The 14,615-nt window shown below is 42.6% G+C and overlaps 1 protein-coding gene across 2 annotated transcripts in view; it reads right to left on the bottom strand.

Moving 5' to 3' along the window:
* Window positions 1-14,615, bottom strand: part of NSFL1C (NSFL1 cofactor) — a 336,045-nt gene that overhangs the window by 229,242 nt on the left and 92,188 nt on the right. For both annotated transcript variants that reach the window (XM_069650916.1, XM_069650915.1), the window contains exons 2-3: window positions 2,992-3,089; window positions 2,643-2,717 (exon numbers count right to left, since the gene is read on the bottom strand). In XM_069650916.1, the coding sequence (XP_069507017.1) occupies window positions 2,643-2,717; window positions 2,992-3,089 (173 nt within the window). The remainder of the gene's footprint in view (window positions 1-2,642; window positions 2,718-2,991; window positions 3,090-14,615) is intronic.

The following is a 14,615-nucleotide window of genomic DNA, read 5'->3' as shown; positions in this document are numbered from 1 at the left end:
TAACATATTCAGGGACAGAAGGAAGCAAACTGCAGCATCCAACCCTGGAAGTAGCAAAAGGCTATTTTATTCAGGGCTGCACACACCAAAATGCATTTGCCGCTTTCGGTGGGGAGAGAGGGCACTGGAAAAAGTTTTTGTCTGGAAAAAGGTTTTAAGTCAGGAAATAAACCTCAGGGAACTCCCAAGGCTAGCAAAAGGAGAACAAAAATGTATGCCTGACCTAACAGACCACCATGCTAACCGAGGTAATGTGGTTTCTATCTCTTTTTATAGTTTGCATTGAGCAATCATGATTTCAAGGAGAGTGTAGATTAGTGGGCCCATTTTACAATTAAATTAGGGTAGCTGTTCTAATGGTTCCACCACCTCCCCAGTTGTAGGTCTTGTTCTTCCACTTATGCTAGGTGGTTGTGCTTGTTCAAATTATTAAAGTGTGGCCACTGCCATAGACCCTGTTGCACGAGAGCTCAGGAAGGCCATCAGCCTTGGAGAGATTACGGACATAGATAACGGAAGCCAGGGCCACACTTCCTCAAAGAGAATTTGCAGATGGGAGATGATCCAGGAGATTTTGCAGCATTCACTGCAAATTACAAGACTGGGCACCAGAGGGGTGGACTAGGAAGCCTGGGGTCATCCTCGATTGACCATCTCCATGAGTTGTATCACACATCTGGTGGCTTCCCTTGGCCCATAGAAATCCTCCCTAGTTTCCCTGGAGGCTTTCCCCATAGTTCATGCCATCACATAACCTACAGATGTTGCTCGTGCTATAGCATAGTGGAGTAAGCAAAGACGAGACTCAGTTAGAAAGACACTGGTTTATTGCAGTCACTTCGAAGGACGTCTGGCACAAATCTTCACCCAGGTTCCAAGCTTGCCACAGGACATTATCCAGACAATAACTCTGCATCAATCAGATTCTCATACACCACATGGCAGGGGTTGAGGGCGAGAATTGAACATAGGAAAATGTTTGTACGCAATGTTACACCAATGCCAAATCTGCTAATGGATAATTAAGTTTGTAAGGTGATTAACTTTGCTAACATTTAGAAAAGAGAATAATTAAATGCGAGTGCAACTCCTATAAGTACACTTGTCACATTTTCAGAAGCTTCCCTAAAGACTGACCAAAACATAACAAATAAAAGCTGCACCAGTTTCATTTGCTTCTAAAACATGGTTTACAAAAATAACCATAATTCTAGAGGCTTAGTACTGCCAAATAAAATAAAGATCTTTAACATCTTTTCTGCATTCAGTCCTTATTTCTGGTTAGCGCGCATCTCAGTTTCTGTCAAATGTATTTGTGTCTTACAAGTGACACATTTTTAGACTAATGAGCAGATGTATCCCTCAGTGCAGACATTTTTTGGATGAATTGATAACACTTCTCACAGGGACTGGCTGCGATTACTGTGTGGATAAAGCATCCAACTGCAGCTGCTTCATAAGAGAAGTTAGGGAGCGTGTGCTTCTGAATGAGTTTTATCACTGGAATCCCCTTCTTGAGATGCCCTAGCCGTCAACCCTGGCATCTGTAAAGCAGCACAATCATCACAAGATTGAGACACTGATATTCATGGAAAGCCTGTGTCCAATACTCAAACTTGCGAATAATGATGCACTGTCATTGGGAAACCACAGGCTTTGAAGTATATATTGCTCCATTATTACTAAAACATGCACCACATGTACAACAGAAGATAATGAAACGTGTCTCAAAGAGTAGTGTACCATTTTTCCATGAGGCTGATTTAGCTTTAATTTAATCATCATAAAAGGGCATACTTACACAGATCTGGCAGTTCTAGATCCATTAGAATCTCACATGGGTCCTGAATGCATAACTATGGCAGTATCTAATGCCACCGGAATGGAGTTAGAGGTATGGGCAGACTCTACAATCCATAGCATGGCAGATAAAGCAAAGATTGCTCTCATTACCTGCATGATCAACCTTCAGCAGAATCAAAATGCCTAGTGTAACCCCAATATCACTTTCAAACCCCAATATCACTTTGTAACTACTTTCCTTGAATACAGCCCTTTTCTATTTCACATCCACTAAATTCAACTTCCCGTTTCTGTGTCAGACGAAACCTATTCACATTGGGGGCATAAACAAAGGGTGGTGCTCAGATCTCAAACTTTGATGATGTCCCCCCCCCCCCGGACTTCAGTGGGCAAATCTAACTGGAAGAAGACATGGCTGTGATACCAGCTCTGACAAAATAACTTGCCTAGTAGGAGGCCCTCAACCCTCTTTTTTTAGTAGAGGCTTTCAAATATCCAAAGATCAATACAACATCATGTTTGCCCAGTTTAGCTGGAGGCAGGTCACGAGGGAACCAAAGGACTTTTTTTTGAACCAGAGTGAAAATGCAAACATTTACGAAAGATCAAGTAGTTGGGATAGAAAGAGCCCCTGACAGTATAAGGTTTTACCACATCATTTGTTCTGAAAGGTTTGATATCGCTTCAGAGTGCAAAGAACGCAGAAACTGGTAATGGAGTCATATCAAATACTGAATGCACAGTCAAGATGCAAGTTGAGATGTTTATATCTCACAAGTGTCTAATGCAGATAGCTGGATTAATTTTAGCTGAAAAGTTATTTGGCATGGCTGTCTGACCTTTGTCCTTCTTCCTCGTCCTCATCTTCCTCCTGCGCGTGCACTAGATCTTGGAAGGACGTCACTCTGTGATCACTGAGAGTAAAAAGGTATTTGTGAGGCAAAAATGTAACATGATACAAGACTAGTATCAAACATGAGATCACTAAAGGTATGTCTGTGTCTGCCCAAAAGCCCTTCTGGAACTCTCTTGAACTAGTAAAGTGAAACATTGTATTTACAAAAATATGCAAGACTACAACAGGCCTCGTTAGCCAAATTAAAGTTACTCAAAGTTAATTAAACGAAAGCCTAAAAATGCTTTGCTGAACCCCAGCCGTCTCTTGCCTACACATGTATACATTCTTACCTTGATCCTGTTCCTCGGGACCCAGAGGTAGGTGGGGGTGGTGGGGGGGCCTCAATAGCCTCATCACCACCATCTTCAAAGAAGGTGCTAAGAGCCAGCTGAAGAAACAAAACAAAAAAATGAATACTTCAGCATAGAGTTAAAATGTACTTTAAATCTCTCGCAATCTCTACAGAAAGTCACTCAAGGATTCTGAACCGGTTCGAGAAGTTGCTAATATGACATGGGTGTGTACAGGGTGGAGGCTGTGAAACTCTGTACACATGATCTGTATTTTTTCATAATTGACATTCTGCAGTGGTGTATCCGTATTGGCACTACATTATGAATTCAGTTTCTATGCCTCATTAAAGGTGGACTTTTTTTGTTTAATTTTATTTCCTTTAACTGTGAAGCCCTTCTGTTTATTACTTTGTTTAAATTTCCTTTTACATTTGGTGCATATAGTTAATACAAACCTTTTGAACAATTGGTTAAAAAAGTAAAATTCAAACATCATTCAATAAAAACCATATAAGAATACTCTTGTAAATAGGGCTTTTGCAAAGGTCTTCAGTACAGAAAATTGACAAATTAATTTAAGCATTTTAACAATAAGAGTGAGCGAAGAGATGGCACATACAGCTTCTTTCCACACATAGTATGCAGCTGCAGATGTAACAATAGTTTCAGCCCCAAACATCCTACTCCAAAAATGTTCACATTCAATAGATCTCATATCGGAGCAAAGACCACTGCATTTGCTAATAGAACAGTGCATACGAAAGGGACATGAGGTAAATAGATGTCATGCAGTCTCAATCTCCATTTTGCAAAGACAGCAAATCCTATTGTTACGTGCCAATTTGGTCCATCGCCCAATAAGTTCCCTAGATGGAAGAATATTCAAATGCAAGTATGTGATAATATTATACGAGCATAGTACTTAGGGAGATTGCAACGGAAGCTGAGTACTATACATTTCATAGATTAACTTATTACTTAAATAATCTATATTAGATATAAAATCAAATTTTCTTCTTTAAAATTTTACGTTAGGCATTAAAATCAATTCATCGAGCTCTACATCAATCTTAGTAAAATGATTAATAGCCGTTGCTCTTAATTGAATAAAAAATTGAATAGAGCCAGTCTGTCAAAATCTAGAAAGGTAACTAAAAATATCATTCGCACAAGGGGGTCGAGGAGGGGGCGACGTAAAAATATCCCCAAAAAGTTGTAATCATTGGAAAAGCCACAGGGAGCGAATAGAGGGGACACCAAGCTCACAACGTACTGCCTCCACAGGGACAGAGGAAGGTACTCCGAGAATAGAGTGGAACATTTTTCCCTCAAATTTTTCTATCTACCTTAGCACAGGCTCATGGAGGACTGCCAAGCCATAAATGATCTCCCGTAAAATACTAGCGGTAAATAGAGATTAGTCCCTCAATATTATATCCACCCCTATTGTTGATAAAACATCTTAATACCAGCCAATTTTTCCATATTGTTGTCTTCACGATGTCTTCATAATATATCTGTGTTGGTTTATTAGTGATAGGGGCACTAATATGTAGATCTGGCTATCAAATGTTTCAAGGCAAGAGCCAGTCAGGGTCCAAAAACATTTTTTTTCTGTAGAATTCTTTCCAAATACCTGTAACGCTCACCTGATTCCCACGGAGGCGCAGGTCTGGCTTCGAATGCTGATGCTTCTTCAATGGTGAAGCGCAGGACTCTGAAGATGGACAGGAAGGGCCCTCTACTCTGGCTTCTCCGGCTCGCAGGAATATTCCCCTGTGCGTGAAAAGGGAGTATTACCTACTGACTGAGTTATGCTCAAGCCTCCCACTCTCTTCCAACCCTCCACGATACCCTTCCATGATTCCCCGTGAAGTCTCACCTTAGGGTCAGGAAGGATGAGCTCTCGATCCTGCTTCTTATGCAGGGGCGCGTTGAAACCCAGTTACTTCACTGGATTGAGGATTGATGGGAGTTCAGGTAAGCTTGACTATTCAGGTAAGGCTCTGTAAAAGTTCAGTTGCAAGTTCAAAAGTCCAAGCTTAATAATAATGTTCATTGTCTTTTTGCAGCAAGCGCTAATGCTTATGTCTTTTTTCCCCTTAGGGGCCGGGGTTCGGAATGCCAGAGATATGGCGCCGACCCGAAGTGAAACGTGCAGTTCCAGTTCCAGTAAATGGCAGGTTAGTTCTGGATGAGCGCTCGGGAACTGTCTTTGCATACGCTCATTCAATGTCTTTTTTCCCTCATAGGGGCCGGGGTCCGGAAAATGCCTGGAAGCGGCAAGACCCGAAATGAAATGGGAATGACCCAACAGGTAAGTCTTATTCCCTTTCTTCTCTCACCTCTTATTCTTGTCTTTTTCTCTAGGCTCTGGGAAGTGGCTGTGTATCCGGATGATCGCTGCTGAAGATGGAGGAACCCAGGAAAGGTGAGTGAAATGCAGCGCTGCAGCGATCGTAACGAAATGCTTTTAAAAATAATGTCTTCCCTTTCAGGATCGTCGGTGATGTCTCTGTGGTACAAATTTAGCTGGTAAGGTCTCTTGTCTCCCTTTGCAGGTGACCCAGGATGCTGACAGGCGTGGCTGAAGTCCAGATGCAGGAGCTGACACGGTGAGCGTCCAGCTGCGAGGAGCAGAACAATGTGAAGCGTGAGTTGCTGATCGGATGTGGTTTAAATAGCTTTGGAAGAAGTCCCAAGTGTGTATCCTTCCTCCGATCAGGTATGTATCCTTCCCCGACCACACCCGGGTGGAAAGTAGTCCCACAGGTAAAGTAGTTCCATTCAGGCCTCAAGAGGGCCTGGATGTGGCAGCATGGTCTGCATCAGGTAAGTGCACATTAAAACACTTGAACACATGTCTAGCTTTATGAGCCTGGCGCCTAAGGCGCCAGGACAGAGGTCCAACATGAGCCTGGCGCCTAAGGCGCCAGGACTGCGTCCAAAGGGCCCCAGCTTGGGCCCGCTGGCACTCCCCTGGGGGAAATGATGCCTGCCTCTGGGGTTGCTGGGTCGGACCTGGCTCCTTGGAGGTAGGCATCATGACAGTACCATCATTTGGGTTTTTGAACTATTGATTTTAAGAGAGTTAGCCTCATCATATTTAGCGAATGAATTCAAAGACTGCTGTAATCCATAGGGGTTCAATCAAGTAGAATGGTACCATCTGCATATCATAGCCAAGAAAACGGGACTATTAATGTGCGGAGGAAAATTTAGGAAGTATTCAATGGTTAAGCCCATATCGCAAACATATGGAATATAGAGCAATGGAGCAAGTGCCCATCCTTGTTTGAGACCAATATTGGTGATTACAGTATCCGCAAGTTCACCTGCCTGGTTTGCTCACACCATTACTGGTGTTTTGGAGTTCAGAGAGATCAAAAATTACAACAGTGTGGGATCGATACCCCAGTTGCCCAATTTAGACCAAAGCCTGGAGCATGACAGCGTCAAAGGCTTTGGTGAAATCCATAAAGCAAATATATAGGTTGACTTTAGTGTCATTAATATACAATGATATAATAACGTGTAGTGCACTTATGTTGTGGAGTGTACTATAGCCTTTCTGAAATCCAGATTGGAACGGGGAAAGTAGGTTAACTGAAAGGGCCCACTTAGAGTTTCTTGGAGAAGATAGTGGAAAAGATCTTTGAGCTAACATCTTGCATAGCAAGTAATCCGTCATCATTAGGATTGGTCCGATCCGCCTTCTTAAAAATGGAAATAAGTATTGCTTTCCTCCAACTTTCAGGGATCAACCCCAATTTCAATATCATAGAACACAATTTCTCCAGTACAAAGGACCAGAAGGGAGTATTATCCTTGATTATAATATTCAACATCATATCCGGGCCAGGTGGCCGAGAGCCATTCACTGGCTATTATTTCAATATCCTCAGCCTCAAAACGAGTCATGAAGTAAGGGGTAGGAGTATGAGGACAAGACTTCTCAGTAAGCATGGGACTATAGAAAGGTGTTGAAATAGCCTCACACCATGTGCGCATAGTGATCAGATTAAGTTTCATTTCTTGGTGACCATCAAAGAATATTCTAACCATATTCCAAAACCTCCTATTATCATTGCTTTGAAGAAGTCTAAATACAAGCTTCCAGTTGCCACATCTGATAGAGGATTTGTACTTACACAACCAGTTTTCGTACTTCATTGAGAGATGAGTTAATAAGATCTTTTACTCTTGTGTGAAATCAGAAAAGGCTTTCCAGATTTTAGTGCATTAATGTTGATGAGCTTTTTTGCATGGTGAATAGCTATGTCAAAGTTGTTCATACGGTTAGATCTTAAAAAGAAATGATGGTTCAAATTCAGTCTGCTAATCAGCATAGGCATAACATAAATTAATACAGTTATCCCAAGTGGTTCTATCTACCAGGACATAATCAATACACGAGGAACTAGCCCCATTAGTCCAGGTCGGTTGGGAGTACCAGAATTATTTTTGATATTTAAGCAGAATACATCATAAGATTCAAATATTTGATTCCAATTAGATCCCAGAGTATGTGCAGCCCGCTTTCCCTTGCCGATATGGTGGGTAGGGGGTGTATACGTTTAGGAGCATTAAATTCTCCAACCACAATTTTGCCATTTGGGCAGAATTCATGCAATTTTTCAAGAATGTACTCAATGTCATCAATAATTCATTGGTGAAAATTCCCCCTGGTGGGTTATAAATGTTGATAATTAGGGTATTTGCAGTTCCGTCCAATAGTGTTGCAGCCAAGATAAAAGGAGAGGTGGTTTTTGCATGGAATGGTGCTAGCAAGTATTTGACCTGGGCTCCAATAGCCAACCCCTCATGAGGTCTACCTTTATTCCCTTTAATTGCATGGGAATATAGATCATTTCCATCAATTTTAAACGCCTCCCTCAGTGGACCAAGTTTCCTGTAACATAAATAGGTTATTCTGCTCGATTTATTGGATCCCCATTGGATGTAATAGGAATGATCTGAAACCAAGGGTATTGCAGCACATCCAGAGGATGGATTGAGCGTTGGGCAGAGGTCAGTTTATCTTAATAAGTGATTGACCAATCCCATACCCACATTTATTGACAGCAGTCACATGATCACTATTGGTAACAAAGCTCCCCCCTTCAAGTCCATTTTCATATATTATTCATGGTCCCAGTTCCCTGTGTTCGCTTCTGGTCTTTGGAGTAGTGAGGCGGAAGCCCAGGGACTTCAGGCCATCCATACATGTACATATAAGCTCTACCACGGCTGCAGAGGCACGTTCAATAACTACCCAGTTTTCTGCAGAGCCCCATTTAGGTAGTTCAATTCTACGCAGATCACTGCTGCAAATAGTTGACAGACGTGGCAGTGATTTCCACATAAATAGAAGAGTGGAACGGGCTGTCATTAGTAGGGAAGATTTCTTCCAGCTTTAATAGTCTTGTCTGTCCAGATAGGAATATTGTTGCGTTTCTGTCTATGGTCAGCACCCAGGTCTTTATGGGGAATCTTCAGAAAAGATGGGCGACACATAGGAGTCTTGTACAATAAGTTATTATGGGTCCCACATGTAGCCGATAAAGGCTCCTGATGGTTAATATGTGCAATGGTATTTGACTTGGAGCAGGTAAATCTCGATTCAGGTTGGTTACTGGTCAACATATCGAGAGGTCGCAGCCATTTGTCAATCAGACCTTTCAATGAGACTTTGTGGGATGTCTTGTCCCACTTTTGCTCTGCCATGCGGCATCACTGCGTTCCGATGGTGCCAAAAATAGTAAAATGGCTGCAAAACCCTTGTGCGCGCCAAAACCTCTGAAAATCGTGGCCTGCAAAGCACACAAAGATGGTGGCCCAATCTACCAGGCATGTTGTCAGTGGTGGAACAGAGATCTCACTCCTGAAACATGTCACAAGGCTCCACAAAATGTGAAAATGGAGTACTGAAGGAAAAAGCAGTGCTTTGCTAAAGGAAATCCATAAATCTTGCCTTAAATCTTTTTTTCTTTGTTGCTGAAGCTGCAGAATGCTGGTACAAAACACCCTCAAACATCTAAAATTCTTGTTGGGTGCTACAATTCACTTAGTTCAAGAAATCATTGTGAACTTGCAAGGTTCTGAAAAGCTGAAGGCATAAAGAGATTTTCACAGTAAAAGTTGCCTTCTGTGGATCTGTCAAAATCTGGGTGCAGTACCCTGGGCCGCCTGAATGACAGCTGTCAGAAGCCTGCATGATAAACTTTAAACCTGTATAAACTGAAATCAAATGTTTGCAATATAAGTGGCCTGTTACTGAGAGTAACCTATGTTGGAATTGTTTGAGCCCATGGTTTAAAATCTGGAATAAGTGTTCTAGCTGCTCGTCTGAAATCACAGGTTTGTTTTAAGCTAAGGAAAAATGCAACAGAATTAACATTTAAATTTAAGCCTGGCTAAAAGCTACCAAACTGGAATTACAGCTTTCCTCACAGAGGCAAGGCCTCTCCCCCTCCAGCTCATCTCCAGCAGGAAATCACACCCAAGTGATGATTACAGGGTGGTGGAAGAATTTGGTCTGCAGTGGGGAAGGAGACAATGGACATCCTCCAGAGGTGTAGCTAAACCACCATGCGTTGCTTAACCAGGACAAAAAGCACATTTTAAAAAAAAGACTGATTACATATTTCTCACAATTTTAAACAGGTTAACAGATTTGTGAACCTAAATTGAGTATCTATAGATGGAACTGTGTCACTAGCATATGTACTGTCCATAGCCAATCACTATCTTAAACCCAACCTATCTTGTCTTCAGAACCTGATATTGTTAGGAGTATTTATGAATTGTCAGAACTTTTCTTGCACTGAGTTTCTCTTATTGGTATTCTAAAATCACAAGACATTAGTGTTGTGAGTAACTGAAGTGAATCCCAGAAAGAAATTGAGTATCCACCACGTGAAGGGTTCCGTGGCCAGGAACTGTGGCGATTCATGTGACTCTTTTTCTATAGTCATAATCTAGTGTAAGAAATCCCATTTGTCTTTTAAAAGTGCATTCCTGTTTCCCATTCTTGCGCCCGTCTTGAAAAACGACCTCCACTAAAACGTCCATAACTTCCATCTGCGTGTAGCTAACATCCACAGCTTTAATTTGCATCTAAAACCGCATTCCAAATCCAGATAGTTCTCCCGCTATCGCGCACTGAAAGGTTTGCTGCGAATTTCGTTTTAGGGAAATTCTGACAATTGTAAAACAGCTTTTGATTGCTTCCGACCTTAATGTTAAGATTTCACCTTGTTTCTTAGTATCAAATCATTGCTAGTGTTTGTATGCAACTATCCAAAGCGGCTCCCATATGAATTTAAACAATTCCAGCAATTTAAGCCATAGTGTTTTTACCCAATCCATTCTCAAGATAACTTTAAAACCATTCTGACCGCTTGCCAATCAATTCCGTTTTTTTCTCTTGTGTTGCTGGGGGGAAATTGGGATTGATATTTTGTTTGAGTTCTGCCATTCCTGGATACCTGCTCTCTCCTCTTATCTCTTTACATTGCCTGTTGGGGTGTGGGCGTGGGGGGACGAGGGGGGGGGGTGTCGAGGGGTGTGGGCGTGGGGGGACAAGGGGGGGGGGGGGGTCGAGGGGTGTGCAGGTGGAAATGGTAACCACACTGCTATTTGATCTGAGCACACACAAAAGTATTATTTCTGTGCTGAATTGTTTTGCTCACTATTACTCCTTGTGTATTAAAGTGATTGTTTAGTGTTACATCACCCCATTGGTGATTATTGTGTACCCATTAAAACAGTGTGATTAATTTGTAAATAGATAAATATTTTAACTTTGCAAACCAGCCCGATTCCTGGTTCAGGGTGACCGGGGGGTTCCAGGAGAGGGGCGTGATAGGAGTGGTACATCGTTCAGAATAAAAGAACTTTTTGACAAAAATAAATAAGGATTTCAGGTGTGCATTACACGCTAGGCGTTAACTTAGGTGAGGGCCGGATTGAAATCACTAATAACTTTCCTTGTTGTGCCATCCCCCTGCTTTTTTTGCACTACAGTGTAGTTCCGGGAGGGTGAGGACACCTTTCGCACAGAATGACTTAGAACAAGTTCAGTGGTTGAATTATTCCGAAAGGCTACTCGTTTATGTCTTGAGCCCTCTCTGAGGTCGATAGTATGGTTGTGATCAGCATGTTCTATCTGGGGACTATCAATCATTGATATTTCATTGCAAAAGGCCTCAATGGCATCCTCATCGGTAGCCACAGCTATGTTTAAGGAGTCTTCTATGGCATTATTGATTTCCACGGCATCCTGCTCAGAGATGTAAAGAGAGTCAGCAGTACCAGATGGAAATTCTTTAGAAAGGGTATTACTTTCCCCTTTCGTAATTTGCTGATCTATTATAGGTATTCCGGGGCGTAGAACGGTATTAACAATTATGGTTAATGTCTGTTTTTGCACATGTTGTACCTCCGCAATATTGAGCATAAGCTAAGCAGTGCCTCTAATCTTGCAAGAAAATGGTCTCAGCTATTAATGAAGTTGGAGGTGGATCACTCAAAGTAATGTGCGTCTTAGTGGGATCAAGTGAGGCAAATGCAGTCTCTTCACTGCTATCCTCAAATGAATTCACAGAGGGTGAGACCAATGCTTCCAGGTTTGGAGTTGCTGACAGATTTGCAGCGAGCGTTTGGCTACTGGTGTTACAAGCCATGTCCATTTCCAGGGAATTTCTTTTAAGGTTGGTGCAAAGGTTGAGTAATGAGCCATTATTGGCCATAGAGGTCAAACTATACAAAAAACTGTTATTAGGTTTGCTAACTAAGGGAATTGTAACTACTTGTGTAGTATCAATCTCTAGTTGTCCAGTCAATGGAGCACGAGTGTTGACTTTATTTGTATTAGGAGCCAGATCCCAAAATTCAGTATTTTTCTTCTGCCAAGAGAGGTTTATGTTGCTTTCCAATTTGCCTTTCTTTGCACGAGGCACACGATTGGCCGGTCAGATGGTTTACCAGGGCTCCGTTTGCATTTACCGCTGGCGCTCTTTGGGTTGCGGTGGTTGTATTTATTTTATTTACACAGCAGAAAAAGAGTAGGAGTCAAGGACTGAGCTAGACTATCCGTGGCAAGATGGGGCGGGGGGGTTGGGGGGGGGGGGGGGGAGGGGTCGCATGGCAGGATCACAGGTCCCAAAAGGCAGACTATGTGGAACATAGTGCAACCCCCCCTCCCAAGTGCTACCAGGCACGAGTATTGTGAGGTAGAGGGTTATGGCAAGAACTGCATTTTGGGAGAAGGGAAAACCTATAGCAGACAGCCGCAGATTAGCAGTGTACTGGTAGAGGGGCCGTGGAAGGATGGCTTATAGGTCAGTCAGCAAAAAACCCTCAGCTCCTTTGCTGATTTTGCTGATTTGCTGATTTTGAATGTATCAGCTGCAATGTTGCAATTCAGGTGAAGTGCTAGGGCTGTAAGAGTTCGATTATTTTAGGTTGCAGAAATGACAGCAGTGAAGCTCCTGTGGTAATGGTGCAGCCTATAGAACAGGCCAACCAAGTTCCTGCTAAGGCAGTAATCACCGCTCGGCACCCCCACCAGCTGAAAAGCAGTGGCTGCAGCGTCAGGCTCGCCACCTCAGCAGCTCTATAATGCACTAACTCAAGCCAATTGGTTAATCAACATTGCAGTGATGTGATGTCTGCAGGGAGGAGGTTTAGGGAGATCGCCGCCCCCCCCCCCCCCACACAGTCTCCGTGCCGGTACACTGTCGGCGTTCGCCTTGGTCTCCACTCGAAACCAGCAAAATGTCTTCACGAGTCGGGGCTGGCAAGATTAGACAAGGACGTCTGGGTTTCACAGTGTCAAGCCGCACCGTACGGAATTGAGTCACAAAGCAACAATCCAACAGAATAACAGCAGCTCCCGACACTCCGATGTGCCAATCAGACAGTTTTATTTAAACTGATGTTTTGAACATTTATTATTTCCCGACAGCTACCAGATTCCTCTAATACACAAAAGAATAGAAGGACTGTGTACAGGATGCATCAGTAAACCATCAGCACGCAAAATGGCATTCAGCACCTTTCCTCTCAGCTACCCTATCTGGCTCTGATGAATTGCAATCCAGAGTGATTCTATTGCGAGGATAACCCACATCCCAGAAGTGTACCCCAATGTATCCTAAACTCTTCCAACAGAATCCTATTTGCTGAGATACAGTGCAGAGTTCTTGTGTTGCCCCTTGAATACTTCAAAATCCTCAACGGAAACCAACATTTTACAGCATAATCTAGACACTTCTAATTAATCAAGGTAAAATACTATTTGGTTCAGTAGCTGACACACAAACATCATCTTGATTACAGGCCACCAGTATATCCAGGAGCAGCATCAGGTACTAGCCCATAACTTAGATTTTCACATTAAGCTTCAGTGATAGTGATATCGGCATGAAGTTACCACAGGCAGTATTCCCTTCCCAGTTATGGAACAAGTGATATTAGTTCCGACTGCTTTGAAGCTGAACTTCCCCTGTGCTCCCCACCTTGTTTTAAATCGTACATAACACAGTGACAATGTGATAAACATACAAAAGAACTCGGAAAGTCCCTCATTGCCAGGCAACGTTGACAACTTCATTTACATGATTTCCCCTAGCACCTCTTCAGCATATTTCTGAGTCTATAAGTACTACATAGGCATGGCCCATATGTGGGGGCAGAGGGGTAGATTAAAAACGATGCAATCAAGAGAAGTCAAAGTGGACTTGGTGTCATCACTGCAAAGCAGAGTAATATTCAAAGAAAGCTTTACTAATGTCAGCAGTGGTCATCAACAGGCCACCAGTTGCAGATTTCATGATTTTACAACTACAATGCATAAGGTTAACAGGTCAGAAATCATAGGTGATGCCATTATGTAGGAACTGTTTGAAGGCGCGCGTTACATTGTAGAACCTCAGATGGGCTGCTGGTAGAGTTAAGTATTTAGGTGTGTATTTCGGATTGGAGAGATCCCATTTCAGACAATAACATGCAGAAAGTATTGGAAGAAGTGACACAGGATATGTATATGTGGAATCAGCTGCATTTGACTTTGGGGATAATTTGGACCACAGTTTGATCTTGCTAAAATATTTAATAAGTATTTAATGCATTGCCACTACCTCCAACTTTAGAAGGTATTTTGAAGGTGGGGGAAAGAGGGCGAGCCTGCACAGAGTAGTAGCCCATTCACTTCCCTAAATGTGGCTTTGGGTTTTCAAATGACAATTTGCACCCATTGTTTTCATTACAGGTCATTCACCTTGGGATAACTTTGGGGAAAGCGAGCCGGAATGGTGGAGGCAGACGTACAATTATTCTGCCTGCTGTCAAATCATCTCTGGAGAATAAGCTGAAGTCAGCTTTCTCATGGCCAATGGTAGGCCAGCTATTCAAGCATGGAAAGACTATCACGTTGCAAGTTATCCCCTGCTAATTTAAACAGCTGCCTTGTTGTGGGGGAACCCTACAATTCAAGACAACTGCAAATGGTAGAGGAAGAGCTGGATCAAGGTGTGCATAGACCCCAATCAATGAAGTTTGGTCGTTTCACTTCAGGCTGACAGGACGAACGCCTACTCTGCGGGCCGAACGAGAAG

This window comes from Ambystoma mexicanum, chromosome 3p (assembly GCF_040938575.1).
Source record: "Ambystoma mexicanum isolate Mex_15411 chromosome 3p, UKY_AmexF1_1, whole genome shotgun sequence".
In the NCBI taxonomy this organism is placed as follows: domain Eukaryota; kingdom Metazoa; phylum Chordata; class Amphibia; order Caudata; family Ambystomatidae; genus Ambystoma; species Ambystoma mexicanum.
Note: the sequence above shows the minus strand (reverse complement) of the source record. Positions and strands in the feature narration are given on the sequence as shown.